Here is a 19,607-nt window from a genome sequence, read left to right as displayed (position 1 = left end):
AGAACCATGTTAAGTGCAGACAGAAATAGGGATGCCAAATCCCAATTGAACAATTGCTAATGGCTTCCTGGAGAGCTGGGTTGAGATGGGGCTGAAGCAGGTACCTGGGCTCAGAGGGAAAACACGGTGAACTCAATTAATGATGGCTGAAATGTGCACAGATTATGGCATGGGGACACGCACTTAGGTATTTGCCCTTCTTGAAGAATTTCTCGAGTTAATATTTTCAGCCCAAATATTAACTCTTTGACATTTCAGGAGGCCCACCCACTGTGTCTCCAGGGATTAGAAAATAATGCAAAAAAAAAAAAAAAAGGTGACGTGTTGGATATCTGAACCAGAGAACTCAATTTAGAAAATAAAAACAGGCAGGTCCAAATCCCTATTTCTGAGAGCTGGGTTCTGCCATGGGTCTGCATCTTGTTCAGCAAAAATCATTAGCAAAGAGGAATTCTGGAGCTCTGTTAGAAAAGTTGATACAGAAAACTTATTTTACAGCTCCAATGTTGATTGAATGTATCTTTACACACAATTATCAGTAAAATTCTTAATTTAAAAAATATCATGGGGTTATTTTGTCGCAGATATTCTGACAATAATATTAATTTTTTCGGTTCTCCCTTAAAACGTGAGTGCTATAAAGGCAGAGAATTTTTGCCCATTTTATTCAGTGCTATGGCACACAGTAGGTGCTCACCATAATATTAATTTTTAGAGTGGTACTGAGTTACATATGTAGATGTGTTTGGTATACTGGGACGTCACAGCACTTCAATGACTTCTGTGAAGATGTTTCTCAGGAAATGCTTTTTTAAAATTAAAAAAATTTTTTTAAGGCCGCACCACTGCATATGGAAATTTCCAGGCTAGGGGTCAAATTGGAGCTGTAGCTGCCAGCCTGCACCAGAGCCACAGCAACGTGGGATCTGAGCCATGTCTGCAACCTACACCACAGCTCACAGCAGCACTGTATCCTTAACCCACTGAGCGAGGCTAAGGATCACACCTGTGTCTTCATGGATACTAGCCAGGTTTGTTACCACTGAGTCACAATGGGAACTCCAGGAAATGCTTGAAAGCAACCGATCTCCTCATCTCCTCGGTCTGTTCTGGGATGGACAGTAGCATCTCAGAGGCTGATGCAAAGCACTGTCCAGGGTTGACTGCTCCTTAGCCCCGTTAACTTACTGTCTGGCTGTCTTCTGTTTATTCTTGGAGATCGGGAGGAGAATAACATTTTGAATGGGGAGATACTTCAGTACATCCCACTATGTTGGACCAAGAGATTGTTCTCTTTTGCCATGATTTTTGGGTGACTGGTTATTTGTGATGGAACCACCAATGGCAGGCTGCTCAGATAGCTAAGTTTAGACATCTTTTCTGCTAATCTTACTTAAGAAAGGCAACACGGAGCTGTTAGAATCCTCAGCCTGTTTAAAAACAAACAAACAAACAAACAAACAGTAGAAAAATAGCAAGACATCAATACTATTGATTAACCCAGTGGGCAAGCCTTCATGAGTATATCCAATTACCTATATGATTTTCTTTTTCCTTAGCATTGATGAACATATGGAAATTCATTTAAATACATTTAAATAGCCACATGATGAGTGGCCATTATATTGGACAATGCAGATTTAGTCATTCATAAGAAATATGATGAGTGAACTTTAACAAGAGGTATTTTTCACAAATGCTACTTTGTGGTGCCATGAACCTTTTAAGAAAGTTGGCAGGCTCTCTGGAGGAGGGTTTACTTTGCCTTGACTTTGCCAGGCAGTGGTCAAAGATTTAACTGTTTTGTTTGGTGCTGTTCCCAAAGGATTTTCCCAAGAGCTGCATTTTCGGCATTGAAACAAACATAACCCGGCAACGATCAAAAAAGAAAACAAGAGATTCAGAAGTGAAAGGTTAAATCATCCCCCATCAGAGCTAAGGCTGTTTCATGGGGATTTCTCTTGAAGACAAGAAAAGTCCCAGGACGTGGTACATTTCTAGGACGGTCTGTCATGCTCAGTGCTCCTTGGCATCTCCTGATACCTGGGTATAAAACAAGAATCCCATAAGGAATTTCCGAGTGCAACCATTTAGCAGGACAACCTGGAATGTTTCTTTAGGAGGATGGCTGTTTTCTTGAGACTCTTGTGCAGCTGTAGGGTAGAAGCAGTCAACACTTTTGGTGTTCAGGCAAAAACAAAATTAGCAGAGCATAACTGGGGAGAAATTTTGAAGTAGTTAGTGATCTAAATAACTACAGAGCATATGCAGAGTCAAAATGCATTTAGGATGGCAGTGAAGATAGCTGTTGATGCATGCTCCTTAGTCATTTTAAAAGGTCCTAATCTCTTCCTACAGTATACATGGAACATGGACCACTTAAGACCAGGCAGAAGCCACTCACTTCGGAGGGTTTTACAGTTGTATGCTTCTCGTCAGTATCAACTATCCACCATGCATCTGGCGAAATCCAGGTTAGCCTAGGAAATACGTTTAACCAAAGAACTTAGCATTTACTGTGGTGTGGCCACAATTGAAATGTCTTAGCTGAAAACATTAATTTGCTATTTTGCCTCATTTCTCAGTGAATAACATAAAAGTGTTCCTGGGAATCATTTTGTGTTTAAGAATAACGCATTTTTGTATTTGTTTGGAGATTTTGGCGAATTTTGTTTCTATATTTTCTTCATCAAAGTACAATGAAACTTGCAATTCAAGTATTTACTTTCTTTTTGATTCCAGATTAGTATAGATTACTTTTCATGTTTTGATGTCAATGCTTTATATAGTTAGGGGGGAAATGATATTATACTGACCATTTCTCAAACCTTTTTTCCTATTGCTCCTTTTCTGTCCTCTTCACATAAAAATTATTAACTAAAAGAGTTAATAAGGTAGAACTCATCATTTGAGTGTATATGTATCAATTTAGCCCTGGAAATGAGGTACCACTCTTTTATATGGGCACCTGCTGCTTAATTAAATAAAACCTTTTTTTGGCCATACCCATGGCATGGCATGTGGAAGTTCCTGGGCTAGGGATCAAACCTGCACCATGGCAGCAACCTGGGCTACTGCAGTGACAACACTGGATTTAACCCACTGTGCCACAAGGGAACTCCTAAATAAAATCTTTTTAAAAAGCAACGATTTGCTATATCCTGAGTAACATAGTCTGGGATACTGTTATACAGATCAAGCCAGCAAGTCTTACAATTTAAAGTAAATTCATTTGAGGAGTTCTCAAGACTGCCACAGCTGTTGTAATTCTTTCAAAATACAAACCGACTAGATTTGATTAATTTTTGGCAATTTTTATTTTTTAAACTGGGAGGAAGGTGTTGGGATTGATGTTCAATTGTTTTTTTCAAAAATTTTTTCTCTTGATTTTTAAAAATTGGTTGGTGCATATTTATTGGAAAAGTTCAATACAAACACATAACATAGAAACAAAAATCTTTATATTGAAGCCTATGAAGGTGTGTCCCTCAGATCTCCCTTCAAGAGGGGCTGGAGTCAGTTGACACCTCCAGCTGTGGCAACTATGGGATCCACCACATTTCTATGGAGGCCACATCCTCCCCGGGGGATGCTTCTTGACAGTGGCTGAGCACAGTTTACTACAGCTGAGGCATTCTTGCCCATCACAGGCTGCTCATTAGGTTGTCTTTGCTCCTGAGCTGCCCATTAGCCTGGCTGAGATCTTCTCAGAGCTGCATGGAGTAGGAGACTCTTCCTACACAATCCTCCTTCTGCTCCTCTCTCCTCTCACAAGTGTCAGGCCCACCCTATAGCTGAAAGACTCCCCCGGGCCTATTCCTGCTTCCTCTCCCCTTGACTCAACACAGACATTTCCCTAATAAATCTCACACACTTAATTGATTCTTAGCGGTTGCTTTCCAGAGGGCCCCAAATGATACACCTTCCTCCCTGTCCCTGCCCTAACTCTTCAGAAGTCAGTTAATAAAGATTTATTCATATTGCAATGGTTTCAGAATATTCAATCAGAATTTCTTTTATGGCCATACCATAATTCATTTGATTGGTCTCCCCACTGAAAGACATTTAGTTTGTCTCCAGTTTTATACTTATCCAGATAAGGCATGTATATTTTTAATTCATGGAGTTGTCAATGAATATCTTCAGCATATAATTTGAGGAGTGGAATATCTTGATCAAAGATGGGTATACATCAAAATTTAGAGCTATTAGCAAAGTACTCTTCAAATATTCATACCAATCAACAGTGCCCATCTCTAGACTGAGCTTCTATTTTCACAACATATTCACAGCATTGAGTATATCAGTTAAAAAAATTTGCCGATCTACTAAAGAGTGGCATCTCATTACTGCTCTTGGGTGAAGCATGGTTTCATATGTCTACCTGGAAACTGATGATGTACATGTTACATCAGTTTGTCTTGTAGGTTGTTGTCCTTTTCTCTGATTATATGCAAGGTCTCTCTGCATTTTAGGGAAATGACTTATGTCTGTTATTTTAAGGAAAGTCCCCACTCCTACCCCCAATTTGAGGTTTATTCTTAGAGTTTGTTTATGGCGTCCCATGTTGTAAATAAATGTTAGTCTTATCTTTGACATTAAAAAATTTCACATGATTGCTAAGAATTTTCTGATGTCTTCATAAAAGAAAAAAGAAAAAATTCCTGCCACATCTGTTTGTTATGATGAGATTTCAGAATGGAATCAGGTAACTAACTTGTGGTTAGAATTAAATAAAACATTGCTGTATGACTGGATGCAAAGAAAATAATGTGGGTATTACCCTTCTAGATTCCACCATAGACTATAAAGATGCTATATTAGAAGGCTGACCGTCTGATTTTTATTGCTTCTAGCATTTCCATAATAATTAAAAGAAAATGTTTAAATATTTTAAGAGGTTCAATTTTCCATCTTCCGATGATCTCCCTCAGCTTACATCCTGTTAAATAGAGCTTCCAGTTATTTAAGGAATTTTCATAACGACTTGGAAATCAAAACTGCCAGATGCTGAATTAGGATGGTCAAAAGAAATGGACAACATGACATACTATCCTTTCATTATATTGAGGAAATGTTAGAAGAAAACCAAATTTATGGGAAAGATGGGGGATAAAGGGAGAATTCTCAAACTGTCCAAAATACTATCATTAAAAAAATTCAAATAAATGACTTCTGCCTTCAAAATTTTGTTACCCTAACACATGTAACAGGGAGAATAGTACCATTTATTCAGCCATGAAGATCTCAGCATTTCCATATTTACCAATCTTTTCAACAGAAAAAGGAGAAAAAAGGCAAGGTGAAAACTCTAGTACTCTCATGCTTATACAGGTACACGTAACATATGTCAATGACCACCTGTGGATGCACAAATCATCTTTTAAATGCACTTTATTTGGATGAAGTTCTTACTGAAGAAATCTGAACTTACCTCCTTGTTCATCCAACATAACCAAAGTCCTGATACCAGCATCTTTACTCTACATTCCAATAGTGGTAGCAAAGTGGAAAAAGAGTTAGAAAGAGAAAAGAGAGAAAGCGAAATCAGTAAGGGGACCATTCGCCCTAGAAATGGAAAATGAAGAAGGACCAAAGGAAAAAGAGGGAGGGGACATGGCAAAGAGTATTCGGGGCTGAGGAGGGGCTCAGAGGAGTGGGCCACCTGCAGACTTGCTTCCCCAGTTCATTGTCAGGAAAGAAGCAGGGGGATGAAGCTTAGCCTCCAGGGGGTCCAGCTTGGCATGGACTTGAAACATGGTCAAGAAACACAGCCCAAAAGGAAATTCAACCTGCCTTTTTTTCTCTGTGGAGAGGAGTTCTGCAAGATTTAGAAAGGGGATTGACAGATGAGAAATAAGCCTTTTTTCTTTCTTTCTTTCTTTCTTTTTTTTTTTTAAAGTGCCGTACACATGGCATATAGAAGGTCCCAGGCTAGGGGTCAAAATGGAGCTGCAGCAGGCCTGCCTACACTGCAGCTCACAGCAATGCCAGATCCTTAACCCATGGAGCAAAGCCAGGAATGGAACCTGCATCCTCATGGATACTAGTTGGGTTCTTAACCTGCTGAGGCACAATGGGAACTCTGTTTCTTTCTTCTTTTTTAAAATTAAAGCATAGTTGATTGATAATGTTATGCTAGAGATTTTTCTAATGAAGTTTAAAATTCTGCACTGTAATATGGTGCGAGAAAATAATTCATCCACAAGCTTTAGTGCAGTTTTTTTGTTGTTGTTGTTGAGGAAAAGTCTGTAAAAGGCATTGTACCTCTCACTTTTTTTTTTTTTTTTGCTTTTTAGGACCACACCCATGGCATATGGAGGTTCCTAGGCTAGGGGTCCAATCGGAGCTACAGCTGCCAGCCTACACCACAGCCACAGCAACTCGGGATCCGAGCTGAGTCTGCGATCTACACCACAGCTCATGGCAACGCTGGATCCTTAATCCACTGAGTGAGGCCAGGGACCGAACCTGCAACCTCATAGTTCCTAGTCAGATTCATTTCTGCTGCACCACGACGGGAACTCCTACATTTCATTTCTTATGATCTAAATGAATCAAACAGCCCTGAATGATTTGGTGGAGAGGAGTGAGTTGGCGAATGGAAGAAAAGGCAGAGATATTTACATTTCTTAAACTGAGGAATCATCATTTCCAGGAATTCTAACTAGTTAAAACCTCCCATTTTACAGGGTGACTATTAATCAGTGTTAAATGGCATTGGATTAATTGGGGTTTTCCTCCCTTTCTTTCTTCCTTCCTTTCTTTCTTCCTTTCTTTCGTCTTTTTAGGGCCACACCTGTGGCATATGTAGGTTCCCAGGCTAGGGGTCAAAGCGGAGCTGTAGCCACTGGCCTACACCACAGCCACAGTAATGTCAGATCCGAGCCTCATCTGTGATCTACACCACAGCTCATGGCAATGCTGGATCCTTAACCCACTGATGGAGGCCAGGGATCAAACCTGAGTCCTTATGGATGCTAGTCAGATGCTGTTTCTTGGAGTGGTCCAAGAAATGGCAAAAAGGCCAAAAAAAAAAAAAAAAAAAAAAAAAGGCAAAATAGGCTTGTCTGTGCAGGAGAATTAACTGCACCCATTCTCTGAAATGGTAAATTTACAAAAGGTCACAGAAACTATTTGATATTTTGTTTTTTAAAGGCACTATTGGAATTTAATTGTTAAAATACTGTTCCAAAAAAAAAAAAAAAAAAAAAACCGAAACCTTTGGTTTACCTCCACTAACATCTCTCTTAGTTTAAAATAGTCAGTGGAAAATAAATGAGGCCATGAGAGGTATGTTATTTTGGAATTTATTCTAGGCACCACCATGAGTTTTCCTTGAAACACCAATTAATACGGATTCGTTAACCACTGAGCCACTATGGGAACTCCAAGCCTATTTTGCTTTTGAACACATTTTAATAAGCTTCAGAGTAAAGTCAGGGTGTGGTTTGGAGAGTGATGGCTCAGGATGATGTCAGGAGTTATTAACAACACAGATTCTGGAGCTAGATTCTGCCCTGGAATCCTGGCTGTGGGACCTCGGGCAAATGTCTTGATTGCTCTGTGCCTCAGTTCTGTCATTTGTCATACAGTGGTCGTGACAGTTCATACCTCATTGAGTTGTCATGTGAATTCAATGAATTAACATGCAGCACATGCCAGTGATTGTAGTTAGCGTTACAACAGGGTTTATAAAATAAATACCTTCACAAAATGCGTCAACATCAAGATATCTGGGCAAACTAAAAATATCATCATTATTGACTAGCATGAGAAGCTTCTAGAACACTACTTTCAAATTTTAATAATTTGCACACAAATCCCCTGCATGGGAAACATCTTGTTAAAATGTAGATCCTGATTCAGTAGGACTGTGGTAGAGCCTGAGATTTTGCATTTTGAACAAGCTCGTCCATGTTGGCTGGTGCAGGGACACGCATGGAGCAACATGATTCTAGACCCCAGAAGACTTTTCAACATCTTTTTCGTCAGTGTGTTGTAAATAGACATTCATCTACACTAGCCTATATTTTCATAATGTCTGTGCCCCTTTTCTGCAAATTGTAGCCGTTGCTTATGAGAAGGAATTGTAAAAAGCAGATGGCTCATTCAAGCACATGGATGAGACACATGGAAGTTCCAATAAAGGACAGAGTCATCTCAGAGAACATTTTCTCCTCTGAGGACCCAGCTCAAGGACATGTGTGAGATCCCTGTTCCATTCTATTACGGACATTGGGTAGGGAACAGGTGAGTGATTTCAGTTTAGTCAATCCAGCTCTCACCTGTTTACCCTTTCTGCCATGCCCAGTTACTTTAGATGGAGCCCTGCAAGGATAATTTCCTATTGGTTTAATTTGCTGCTAAATGTTTCAGTGCTGGAATGATACACAGAACAATCAAGAGTGTGCCTCATCTGGGGAGAACAGAGGCAGTGAGCACAGATCTGGGAGTCAGGACTGCTCGATTACGTTCTTAGCTCAGCCGACAGCTAGTCATGAGATTATGTAATAGTGACTAGACCTTTCAGGATGCTCCCCATGTTTAAGATAAGGGTAGAGATGCAAAGTAAGACTGGGTAGTTGCTAGGTTCGTTCACTGACTCGTTCATTCATTTATTCATTCAATTATTCATTCATTCACTAAGGTTAGTGAGGTTACTGAGCCTCCATTCTGCTCTAAGCACTAAGGTAAGGGCCAGAAAAATGCATGGCTTCTCAACTCCACAAAGTGAGAAACGATTTGGACAAGTGGACAGAATTGGCATCTGGAAGTCAGCAATTCTGAATCCTAGACTTATCTTTGCAGGTCTATTGCTCTAGAGTCACCTGTTCTCTGTCTCAGCTTTTCCAGCTGTCAGACAGGGAGAGAAACAGCTTCCTCACTTCTCAGGACTTAAAAAGATGAGTTACAGAATGTAAAGCCTTGTAAAATTTCAACTGTAGGGGATGTCGTGATTCAAAAACTGAGATAAAGGATTTAATTTGTGCAGAAACTCCATTAGTTTAGAATGAGCTGCTGTGTTTGTTTTCTTAGATCCTCTTGCTTTTTGTGAAATTCTCAAGAAGGATATTTAAATATTATGAGAGTTGCTGGTGGAAGGGAAGTGCTGTGAATAAGAATTCAGACCCTGGAATCAGGTAGACTGGGTTCGTACTTCCTCTCTGCCATTTGCAGCTGTGTGTCTTAGCAAGTTACTTGTTCAGGGTGGACTTCAATTTCCTCCTTGGTAAAACAGAGCAAAGCAGTAGTCAAAGGTGACTACAAGGGTTAAATCAGATAATATATGCTTGATGATAATAGCTCTGAGCACATAGCAGGTTCTCAATAAATGTTAGAATTCATATTTGGCTCCTCTGTTTTGCTGACTGCTTTGATCAAAACAACTGGACTGTTCTTTGAGGGAACTGGGAGAGCAAGAGAACGGCGGGGATGGGGACGATACCTTGGCGGAGGCAGAATATTACTTTCTCTGATTCCTTAACGAGTATTATGTTTCAATAGCTAGAAGTGAAAGAGGTTCTATTTTCGTCTTAGCTCAATAGCTTGGTTCCTGTTTGAGATTCCTGGGAAACTTGTCTACCTATGAACAGGGGGAATTGAAGATGTCTGGGATTTTTTCTCTTCATTTCTTTCTTTTTACTTTTTTTGGCTGCACTCTCAGCATATGGAAGATCCCCGGCCAAATATCGAACCGGTGCCACAGTTGTGACCTGCGCCACACTTGCAGCAATGTCAGATCCTTAACCCACTGCAACACTGGGGAACTTCCTCTTTTTACTTTTTATTTCTCTATTGTTACAGGTTTGTTTCACTGATGAACAGAGACCATGTTTACAGAACATTTGAAAGTCTTTCTTTTGTCGTCTTGAAATGCTTTCCCCAAAGTGGAATAAATACATCTGAGCTAAAACTAGGATAGTCACGAACTCTCTTAACTTCTAGAATTGCAAAAGACCCCCACATCTGCCTACCGGAAAGCCCAGCCTGAATTTTCCATTTTTAGAGCAAGTCTGGCATAACAAAGACATTGCTTTAGAATACGAATTTTCTTCTGGCGGCCAAAGTGTCTTGAAAGATGATCAGTTGGAATTAGAAGAAAAGATGCCAAAACACCCGTGAAACACTGGGAAATCCTCAGTAGACAGCACTCCAAGAAAGCTCTGTATGGGCTTTTAAATTACCCTGCCCTGTGGCTTTTCCTGACTTAGTTTCATAGTCCAAAGCATTAACGAGGTAGCCTTCATTTCCCGCAGTTTGTTAACTTTTGACCTGGAATCCAATATTCTCTCTTTGAGAATACAATCACGACTCTCCTTCCAGAATTCTCTGTGCTCCTGAGACGGGTGTGGCCTTGAACTTGGAGAGTTTCTTTTCTTTTCTTTTTTTGTCTTTTTGCCTTTTCTAGGGCTTCACCTGCCACACATGGAGGTTTGCAGCCTAGGGGTCTAATCGCAGCTGTAGCCACCAGCCTACACCAGAGCCACAGCAACGCAGGATCCGAGCCGTGTCTGTGACCTACACCACAACTCACAGCAATGCCGGATCCTTAACCCACTGAGCAAGGCCAGAGGTCGAACCCGCAACCTCATGGTTCCTAGTCGGATTCGATAACCACTGAGCCATGACGGGAACTCCCTGGAGAGCTATTTTCGTATGTTTTCCTGTCTGATATCGTTTTCATCTACCCCTTTACCTCTATAAATATTTGTTGAAATGTACCCATCAAAAGAGCCAGTTTCCAACTCCAGGCTGTAAACTATGTGCTAGATGATTTCTAATCTTTTGACCTGTGTACAGTATTCAGCTTTTCTGAACTTTCTCCACCAACCTCTGTGTAACTTTATATCGTCCTTGAAACGCCAACAATGGCTTCTATTAAAAAGCAAGCTCCATGCCTTCTACTCTGTTACACTATAAAATCCATGAGGGATGGCCAAAAGTCCTATATTCTACGGAAAGTGGGATTGTTTGCCTTAGGGAGGCTTCACAGTGAGTGGAGTAACCTTTCCTGTCTTTGAGACCGAATTTCAATAAGCATTCAACTCAATTCAAATTGCACAGCACTGATACATTTTGGGATCACGAGTAAGATCCCGGTATTTCAATGCTGAGATTTTTCCAAATGATTTCTGCCCTTGATGAATATTTAATGCTGATTCTCTTGAAAGAGAATTTCCTTCCTGGTGGAAAGGCAGAATAGCATCTGCCTAGCCAATGCCCTAGACACAAGAGGTGTTTGACCATCAATATAAAATAACCCAGGAGGATGTAAGAGCAATCGCTCAAGTCTGATCATGCCTTGTGCATAATTTCCTGAGGATGGAAAGTCTAATAGCCTCCTCTCATTTATGAGAAGTAGGAGATAGCTTCCATCTGTTTCACTCCCTCTTCTAAGATGCAACTTCATGCTTGATAGAGAAACACTTTAGGAAAAACAAAAATGTATGATGTGAGAATCCTATTTCAATAGAGCTTTCAAGATGTTTTTCTCCAGAATAAATGAGAGCAGACACTCCTTTCTCAGACTGGCTGACACTGCCTGCAATTTAAGAAGACAAAAAAGGAAGTGTACACGGCCCAAAGACTCCGATGGGGGAGGGGCCAGTTGGGAAAGGTGTGCTGAAGGTCTCTCTCCTTCACTTTCCATGTTTTAGGTAGTGTCTCATCCTTGCACAGGTGGGCACACGGGTGATAGTTTAGAAATTTGCTCCACACGTGCAGACATACAAATGAAAATGAAACATGAGCTTGAAGGTCAAAAAGATGCACCAAGATAAGGATGTCAGCTGATTTCTGGGCTCTCTTCCTGCAGGTCGCCATGAGAGCTCCAGTGGGAATGTTACTCAGATTTGTTCCTTTCACTTATGTTCATGACAGGTTGAGGGGCAATGCGTCTTATTCCAAAAACCTCACCAGCACTCTTAGATTTAGAATCTCTGCCTCCTTCTGCTTCTCAAGTATTTCTGCATGAGTGGTGTTCCCAGGATAGAGCAAAGAAAACATTTCTCTTCATTAAGAGAGCAAAGGCTGCTTTCCTATGCTGCCGAGGGCCCCTTGCTGGCCAGCCTTCCTGTGGGGGTCAATTTGTGTTACACTGCAGGCTCAAACTGTCATTTTTCATGATAAAAGATTTCGTTCAGTGCCCTACCCCCACCCTTCCTCATGCCCTCGGGGCTCTTGTTGCCACCTTCCCCTCCCCCTCCTGTGACAATTCATTTTTAGCCATATTTCCTCCTTAGCTGAGATGCTGAAACTGCAAAACAAGGGGAAATGTTGGCTTCTCTAGGATGAGAGGTGTCTGCCCTTCCTTTTAGCCTTATGCAGTTAATCTTTTTCTCCTTTCATCTCATTGCATAAGCAATTTACAGTAGCATGAGGCAAGTGGGCTCATTTAATCATTCTGCTAGAAAATGCCCAAGATCTCTGAAGGTGATAACCACGCATGGATTTATACATTGATAAGCATTTTCAAAGCATAGTTAAAACGGGATCTTACTGAATACAAACGATTAGGCTTGTTTTATTCGGGTAAGATAAATATAGCTCACCCCATTCTTTTTCCACTTCATTTCTCCCAGTGGACAAGTTCAATTAATCCATTTATTCTTCCTGGTTGACTGCTGCTCTCCCAAATTGGAATGAGCGAGGTTATTGCAAATGCCTTTTTGATTCCATTATTGCTATCTGCCCTATTTTACCCATTTAAAAATAGTTGGGGATTCATTAACCATGCCTTGCAAATGGATGTTCCGTCCGGAGTCAGGAATATAAAAGAGCTTCTATATTTACGTGACTAGACTTGATGTTTCCCTGTATGAAAGAATTTTCCTATTATTTCATGAATTTTAGTGCCTGGCTCTCAATGTAACAATTTCTGAAAATGTTATGCTTCTGTGGATACGTATTTTTACAAGTCCTATATGTGGTTAAAGTTAGAATGCCAATGTGAGATGCAATTTAGAGGCATCAAAATCAGTACAATGAGGAATTTATGTAGATAATTCTTTTGTATATTAAGAATCGCCCTGATTTGCTTTTGTGATTTCTTGGGAGCATTTATTTACTTGGAAAACATCCTCTTCTGCTTCTCAGACTGTGAAGATAGCCGGGGCTGGGGAGGAGGAGTTGGGGGAGAGCGAATATGTTGATGGCTACCTGGCAACTTAAATATAACACCTCCCTCATTATGTGGCTTTCTGGTAGCTACATTCGCAGTGGAGTCAATGGGATCATGGCCAAGGGAAGGGCAGTAGGGTCTAGCAAAGACTATGTCAGCCAAAAGGATTAGTTCGTCTTAAAATAGTCACCTCCTTACCTCTTCAACCAGTTGTAGCATACGACGGGTGCTTTCCAGCGACTAAGACAAAAAACATAAACATTATGAGTGCAGGATCCAAAGGTCTGGGAAATCAGAAAAATTTCCTTCACTTGAGAAACACAAAGGGTTGTTATTACATGTTCTTTGAACTTAGTAACCGAAACACATCTTCAATCTCTTTCCTATCAGGTTTTCTACGTAATCAGATTCCCTAAAGCAATTACATTAAAGCTGATTGTCACAAAATCAAAACCATATGAAGCTGATCTTGATATCAAAGACAAAGTAATCTGGAAAAGATAATTTTGCACAAGCAGGATGCATGAAAAATTACCTCAAATACTCAGAGGACTAATTTGGCCTCCCTTGACCAGGAATATGGAATTTTAAAGACAAACATAATTTTTCATGAATTGAGATGAATTGACCATGGGGTTTCTTACAAAGCTCCTAGAAACACAATTGGAAGTTCTTATCAGTGCAAATTAAATTGTTGCCCTCGGGTGGGAAAAAAAAATCAAGTGTGTTTGAAATAACTAGCCAATAGGAGACAGCTGTAATAATTATCTTCATTCTTAGATAAGAAAAAATGAATTCAGCCTCGGTCCCCAGGGCACAGTGTGGTCCTTTTTTTTTTTTTTCCTCTCTCAGTTCCTTTGAAATTACTAGAATCCAGAAACCAGTGTGATTTCTCAAAGCTGTGCTTTTAAGTGACAAACTCATTTTGGACAAGAGTTTGTAGAAACATGAAGAATATTCACTTTCCTGGAAGAACTGTCAGCAGGCTGCTTTTTGAAACAGAATGGCTGTAAGCAGTGGTTTGCTGGTAAATGTTTAACAACCGGCTCTCCAGAAAAAAAAAAAAAAAAAGTGTGTGCGCGTGTGTGCATTATGTTAATGATACAAAGGATGAACTGCACAAAATTTACAAATAATAATAAAATACACAATACGCTTTATTGTAAATTCCATATATAGCCAATTGATTCTCACAGGAAGCTTTTGTACATTTTTGGTGAACTCTTGCATCCACAGCTAAGCACGCACAGAACGAATGTAGTTCTGGCATGAAGGCTGGTTGATGTCCCCACATACGTTACTGAATGAAAGGAAAGTGAAAGCATAAAGACACAGGTTCGAATTTTACTCATTTGTCAATGATGCAAGTGGCTTCTCTGCTGAAGAGAATCATAGTTTCTAAATACTGGAAGATTTTCTCCATGTTTTGTGTTATTGATGGGGGCATCCTTTTTACATTTAATACTTTTCCACAAAACAGTAGGTCAAGCCTGATTTGCAGTGTTTGCAGATTCCATGGTATAAGTACTCCTTCCTTGTCTGATTTCTAACTACACTGTGGTGCCACTGAAGGTGAACTCAGGGAGGTTCACAGGAACACACCATTCTACAGACACAACACATGCCAGGAACTTTGAAAGCACAGATAACAGTAAGATCATTAAGATGTAATGAGAACTGAAGAGTATTTACTATCTTTAAATTTAATATATAACCCATTGGATTTTAAGTTCATATAATTCAATTTTTTAGTTTTTTTTTTTTTTTTTTTCTTAAGGGCCACATGTGTGGCATATGGAAGTTCTCAGGCTAGGGATCAAATGGCAAGTCTGCAACCTACACCATAAGCTCATGGCAACGCTAGACCCTTAACCCACTGAGCAAGGCCAGGGATCGAACCTGCATTCTCATGGATCCTAGTTGGGTTTGTTACTGCTAAGCTACAATGGGAACTCCCATATATAATTCAATTTTTTTGTTTATTGGTTTTTAGGGCCGCACCCACAGCATATGAAGGTTCCCAGGCTGGGTTCAATTGGAGCTGCAGCCGCTGGCATACACCACAGCCATAGCAATACCAGATCTGAGCAGCGTCTGCCACCTACACCACAGCTCACAGCAATGCTGGATCCTTAACCCACTGAGCGAGGCCAGGGATAGAACCTGTGTCCTCATGGATACTAATCAGATTTGTTTCTATTGAGCCATGATGGGAACTCCATATAACTCAATTTTAATACCACCTTACGAAGTTCTGGACAATGGAACAACCTCTCAAGATTAAGCCATCTCCAGCACAAGGCTGGCTGTAAGACACCCAAAGAAATTGCTCTTCTTAGAAGTTCCTGACTTCTCTAGATTTCTAGAAGTTGGGAGTTTGATCTAAGTCACTGATCTGCATGCAGATTTTATAATCAAGTTATTCCTGCCTGCAGAGGCCTGAGGGGGTATAGAAAATTAAAGTCACAGTCCTCCTGTATTTTAAGACATGAGAAGAAGCTCTTTTCCCACCTCCACCTCAATAAGACAGACTACAACAGCTCCCCATCTTTTGTTCCCTTCCCAGGTCTCCATCCCTCACCTCGTCAGCCAGCTGGTCAGCCCTTCGCTGCATCTCCTCCAGCTCATTGCGCATGTCCGCGTCTTCAGCCATGGTAGCGGTGGGGGGTGGCGGGGCGCCTGGGCCTGGGGGTCAGGGATGGGTCTGCACACAGAACCTGGAAAGAAACAGATTCGAACAGTGAGAGCTTATATGGGTGCATGTGTGCTCAGATAGGGAAGATCTAAAAGGTCCACACTCTGTTTCCATGACTTAACCCATCTTCTGGGCTGGAAGCCATACCCAGACTGGAGTCAACAGAATTGTGCTATTGCTGCAAAAGCCAATGCTTATCTGCCTGCTTTACAATGGAGATAGATACCTGTCTACCTATGAAGCATTTTTAAAGACACACACCACCTAAGTGTTTGGAAAGCTGGTAAGGAAGGATGTGGTTTAGAGTTAGAACACTTTTAACCTCCTTTTAATTATTTGTATTTTCTTTTTAACAGATTTATTGAGGTATAATTGGCATACAATAAATCCCACATCTTTGAAGCATACAATTTGAGAAGTTTTGACAGATGAATACTTCTAGGAAACTATGACCACAATTAAGAATAAAAACAGGGAGCTCCCGTCGTGGTGCAGTGGAAATTAATCTGACTAGGAACCATGAGGTTGCGGGTTCGATCCCTGGCCTTGCTCAGTAGGTTAAGGATCCAGCATTGCTGTGAGCTGTGGTGTAGGTCGCAGATGCAGCTCAGATCTGGCTTTGCTGTGGCTGTGGTATAGACCGGCAGCAACAGCCCCGATTAGACCCTAGCCTGGGAACCTCCATATGCCACGGATGTGGCCCTAAAAGGACAAAAAGACACACACAAAAAAATATCCATCACCCCCCAAAGTTTCCTCGTGCCTTTTGTAATCCTGCCAACCCCTCCATCCCATCTCACTGTACCCATGTCAAGACAACTGCTTATCAGTTTTCTGTCACTATAAATTAATTTGCATTTTTTTGAATTTTATAGAAATGGAATGATACAGTATGTATTTTTTTTTGTCTAGCTTCTTTCACTTAGTATACTCATTTTAATGTTCATTCAAGTTGTAGAATGAACTAATCGTTTATTCCTTCTTGCTGTTGAGTAGTATTCCGTTGTGTTTAGAGGCATTTAGAAGCAAAAGACAGAACATCTTTAGTCTCTTTCAGTTTTTATCAGAGGTGCCAAAAGGGCTTAAGGAGGTGTGCAACAGGAATTTTTCCAAAGAAGGATGGGCCAAGAAATGACCGTTGCATTTTGGGAGGCTACCCTCTTGAAATCCTATGTGATGCAAATTACAGGTAACCGGAATTAGCTCCCTCCAGGGCCAATTGGTCCCCTTCTCTCCCTCCCTCCCTTCATTCTGGCTACTAGAATATGTATCCATGAGATGTTGGAGAGTTTTAAATGCTTTGCCTTTTATAAAAACACTGGTCTCCATTTTAAAAATTAGGGATCTAGGAAATAGAAATTGGAAGAAATTTATACCAAGTCTCTTCTGAACCTTGAGATGAGCGGAAATGTTCCTCTGAGTTACTGGGATCTGCCCCCCACCCCAACCCAAGATAAAACAGTGTACCAGCAGAAATGCTAAGTAGCTGGTAGCTTGTAGCTTTTGAGGTCACAAAGAACTACTGGACTGTTGGCTATGGCACTCAGTTGCTGAGTGACTTTAGGCAAGTTTATTGTTGTCTCTGAGTCAGTTTTCTCCACAAGGCAAATAATACAAATCTCACAGACTTGTTGAGGGGCATGTATTATAGAAAGTTCTGATTAACCTGGTTTGTAAGGAGGTGGGGGCTTAAAATTCAGAAAGCCTCGCTCATTGAGGGTAAGTCTGTTCCCTTTTCTAAGAGTGGAACAAATCTAGTATTTGTTAATTAGCTTTCCTTTACTGACAGCTGGTCAGGATCCATGTTGCTGCAGAGCCCAGCATCCATGGAAGCCTGAAACCAGGGAAACCAGCGGAGGGCCTGAGTCTCCAGTCTCTAAGCAGCAACTAACTCTCTTAGGACTTGCAAGCGAAGACAAACAGGAGTGCCTTCTCACCCTGCTCTCCGTCTTTGTATTTTGCTGCTGGGTTCCTTGGGGGAACTTCCTCCTTCAGTCTAAGCAAGCAACTGACCTTTTTTCTTAATAGACCAATTTGTTAGAAGGCAGTGAACTGTGTGCTTTCAGACCTGTGGTACTGTTGCTATTCCCTACTCCTTTATTTGCTGATGGATGTGTGCGTGCTGTCTTAATTAGACACACACACACACACACACACACACACACACACACACCCTCGTGTGTCTCGCCTCTCAAAGTTGCTATTCTTAGCACTTGAAGATCAGCTGTGGGGACACCTATCTTTAAACATATGGTCACCTGTAAGGACCTGGCTGATGAGTGGTTGGCACAGTGGCACTCCTTTCACAGTCTTCCCCCCACCCCCCAGGAGCTGCCACTTGTTTGTCCTTGCTCTCAAGGGTGGAGGTATGCCTGGGATTGGGAGGGGGGCTGATGAATCTGACAGATCTCAAATGCACAGCATTTCAAAGCTAAAAAGCAGTGCTCTCTCTCCTGGTGAGAAAAGGGGGAGTGAAGGCAGGAAATGACCTTCAGGTCTTCTGTTGGGATGTTTATTGCTAGTATTAGATAAATTGTCCCAACAAACCCCAAACCCATGCATAGTAGCATTCTAAGAGGCAGCACCTGAAGAAGCATAGTGATGTAGATTAGCAGTCATTTCAGTGGCTGAAAAGATGCTCAAAGTGAAAGGGCATTTAATATATGGGTGGCATGCAACACTGCACTCATATTACATGTAACCTCCATCCTGCGTGCCGCTCCAGCTGGTGGTGTGGCCCCAGCCAGCAAAGTCTTCTTGTTAAGCGAGGAAATTAGAAGCAGAACCACTCAAAACTATTCCCTGGGGCTCTGATGTAAGACTATCTCCCAGTCCATTAAGGGCTCGACAGTATCCTATTAATTATCTCAAATCACCGGTGTTTAGCAAAGGATCTGGCTCCTAGTAGGTGTTCAATTCACGTTAACTGGCTTGTTGAATGAATGAAGGGGCTGTTCTGACACTCCTAGGTGGCACTTGATGTTTCTAGACAGCAATTTTCCAGGTGTGGTCCAGGGCAGAGCTTCTAAAACTTCCAGGGGCATCAGAATCACCAAAAACCTTGTGGAAACAAATTGCTACCCAGAGATTCTGAGTCAGCTATGTGAGATGGGGTCCCAGAGTCTGTGTTTCTAGTAAGTTGGCAGTTGATGCTGATGCTGTTGGCTCAAAGACAGTACTTTGAGTAGTTCTCCTCTATAGGACACTCCCCTGGAATGTATCAACATTCCTGTGTTAACAATATGTTAACAATACATGTCACCAGGAGGGGTAGGGTGACAAGGGTCATATAAAGGTCAAGGGGCAAGGTCCTGCAGTTATATAAAGTGGGGAAACAGTGGGCTTCACCAGTGACTCCAGGGAATTATGGCCGAATCCAGATGATTGCCTGTTTTGTACTGGCTGGGAGCAGAGGATGGTTTTTACAATTTAAGATGGTTAAGAAGACTCAAAGAAGAAAAATATTTTATACATGTGAAAAGCACATACAATTTGAGGGTCTGGGTCCATAATAAAGCTTTCTTGGAGCATGCTCACACCCATTCACTCCCCTACCATCCATGGTCCTTTCAGGTCACCATGGCAGAGCTGAATGGTGGTCAGGGACCACCTGGCCCTCTCAAGTTGAAAATATCTACTCTCTGGTCCTATGCAAAAACAAACAAACAAACAAACAAACAAAAACTTATTGATGCCTCGGCTAAATAAATTTAAACAAATTCTTAAAGCATCTCCTGTTCGCAGGGTACCGTTTCTTTGCTATAGGCAGATACAGGGTGCGGTGTATTT

General features: G+C 41.2%; 1 protein-coding gene across 2 annotated transcripts in view; it reads right to left on the bottom strand.

Moving 5' to 3' along the window:
• SNAP25 (synaptosome associated protein 25) overlaps positions 1-19,607 on the bottom strand; it is an 86,061-nt gene that overhangs the window by 18,648 nt on the left and 47,806 nt on the right. For both annotated transcript variants that reach the window (XM_021078361.2, XM_021078359.2), the window contains exons 2-4: positions 15,705-15,840; positions 13,322-13,363; positions 5,435-5,483 (exon numbers count right to left, since the gene is read on the bottom strand). In XM_021078361.2, coding sequence (XP_020934020.1) covers positions 5,435-5,483; positions 13,322-13,363; positions 15,705-15,776 — 163 coding nt within the window. In that variant the 5' untranslated portion in view covers positions 15,777-15,840. The remainder of the gene's footprint in view (positions 1-5,434; positions 5,484-13,321; positions 13,364-15,704; positions 15,841-19,607) is intronic.

This window comes from Sus scrofa, chromosome 17 (assembly GCF_054392235.1).
Source record: "Sus scrofa isolate SSC_HxYL_T2T_F1_AM1 chromosome 17, Sscrofa_HxYL_maternal_Yorkshire_Landrace_v2.0, whole genome shotgun sequence".
NCBI classification, from domain to species: domain Eukaryota; kingdom Metazoa; phylum Chordata; class Mammalia; order Artiodactyla; family Suidae; genus Sus; species Sus scrofa.
The sequence above is the reverse complement of the archived record's forward strand: the minus strand, read 5'-3'. Positions and strand labels throughout refer to the sequence as shown.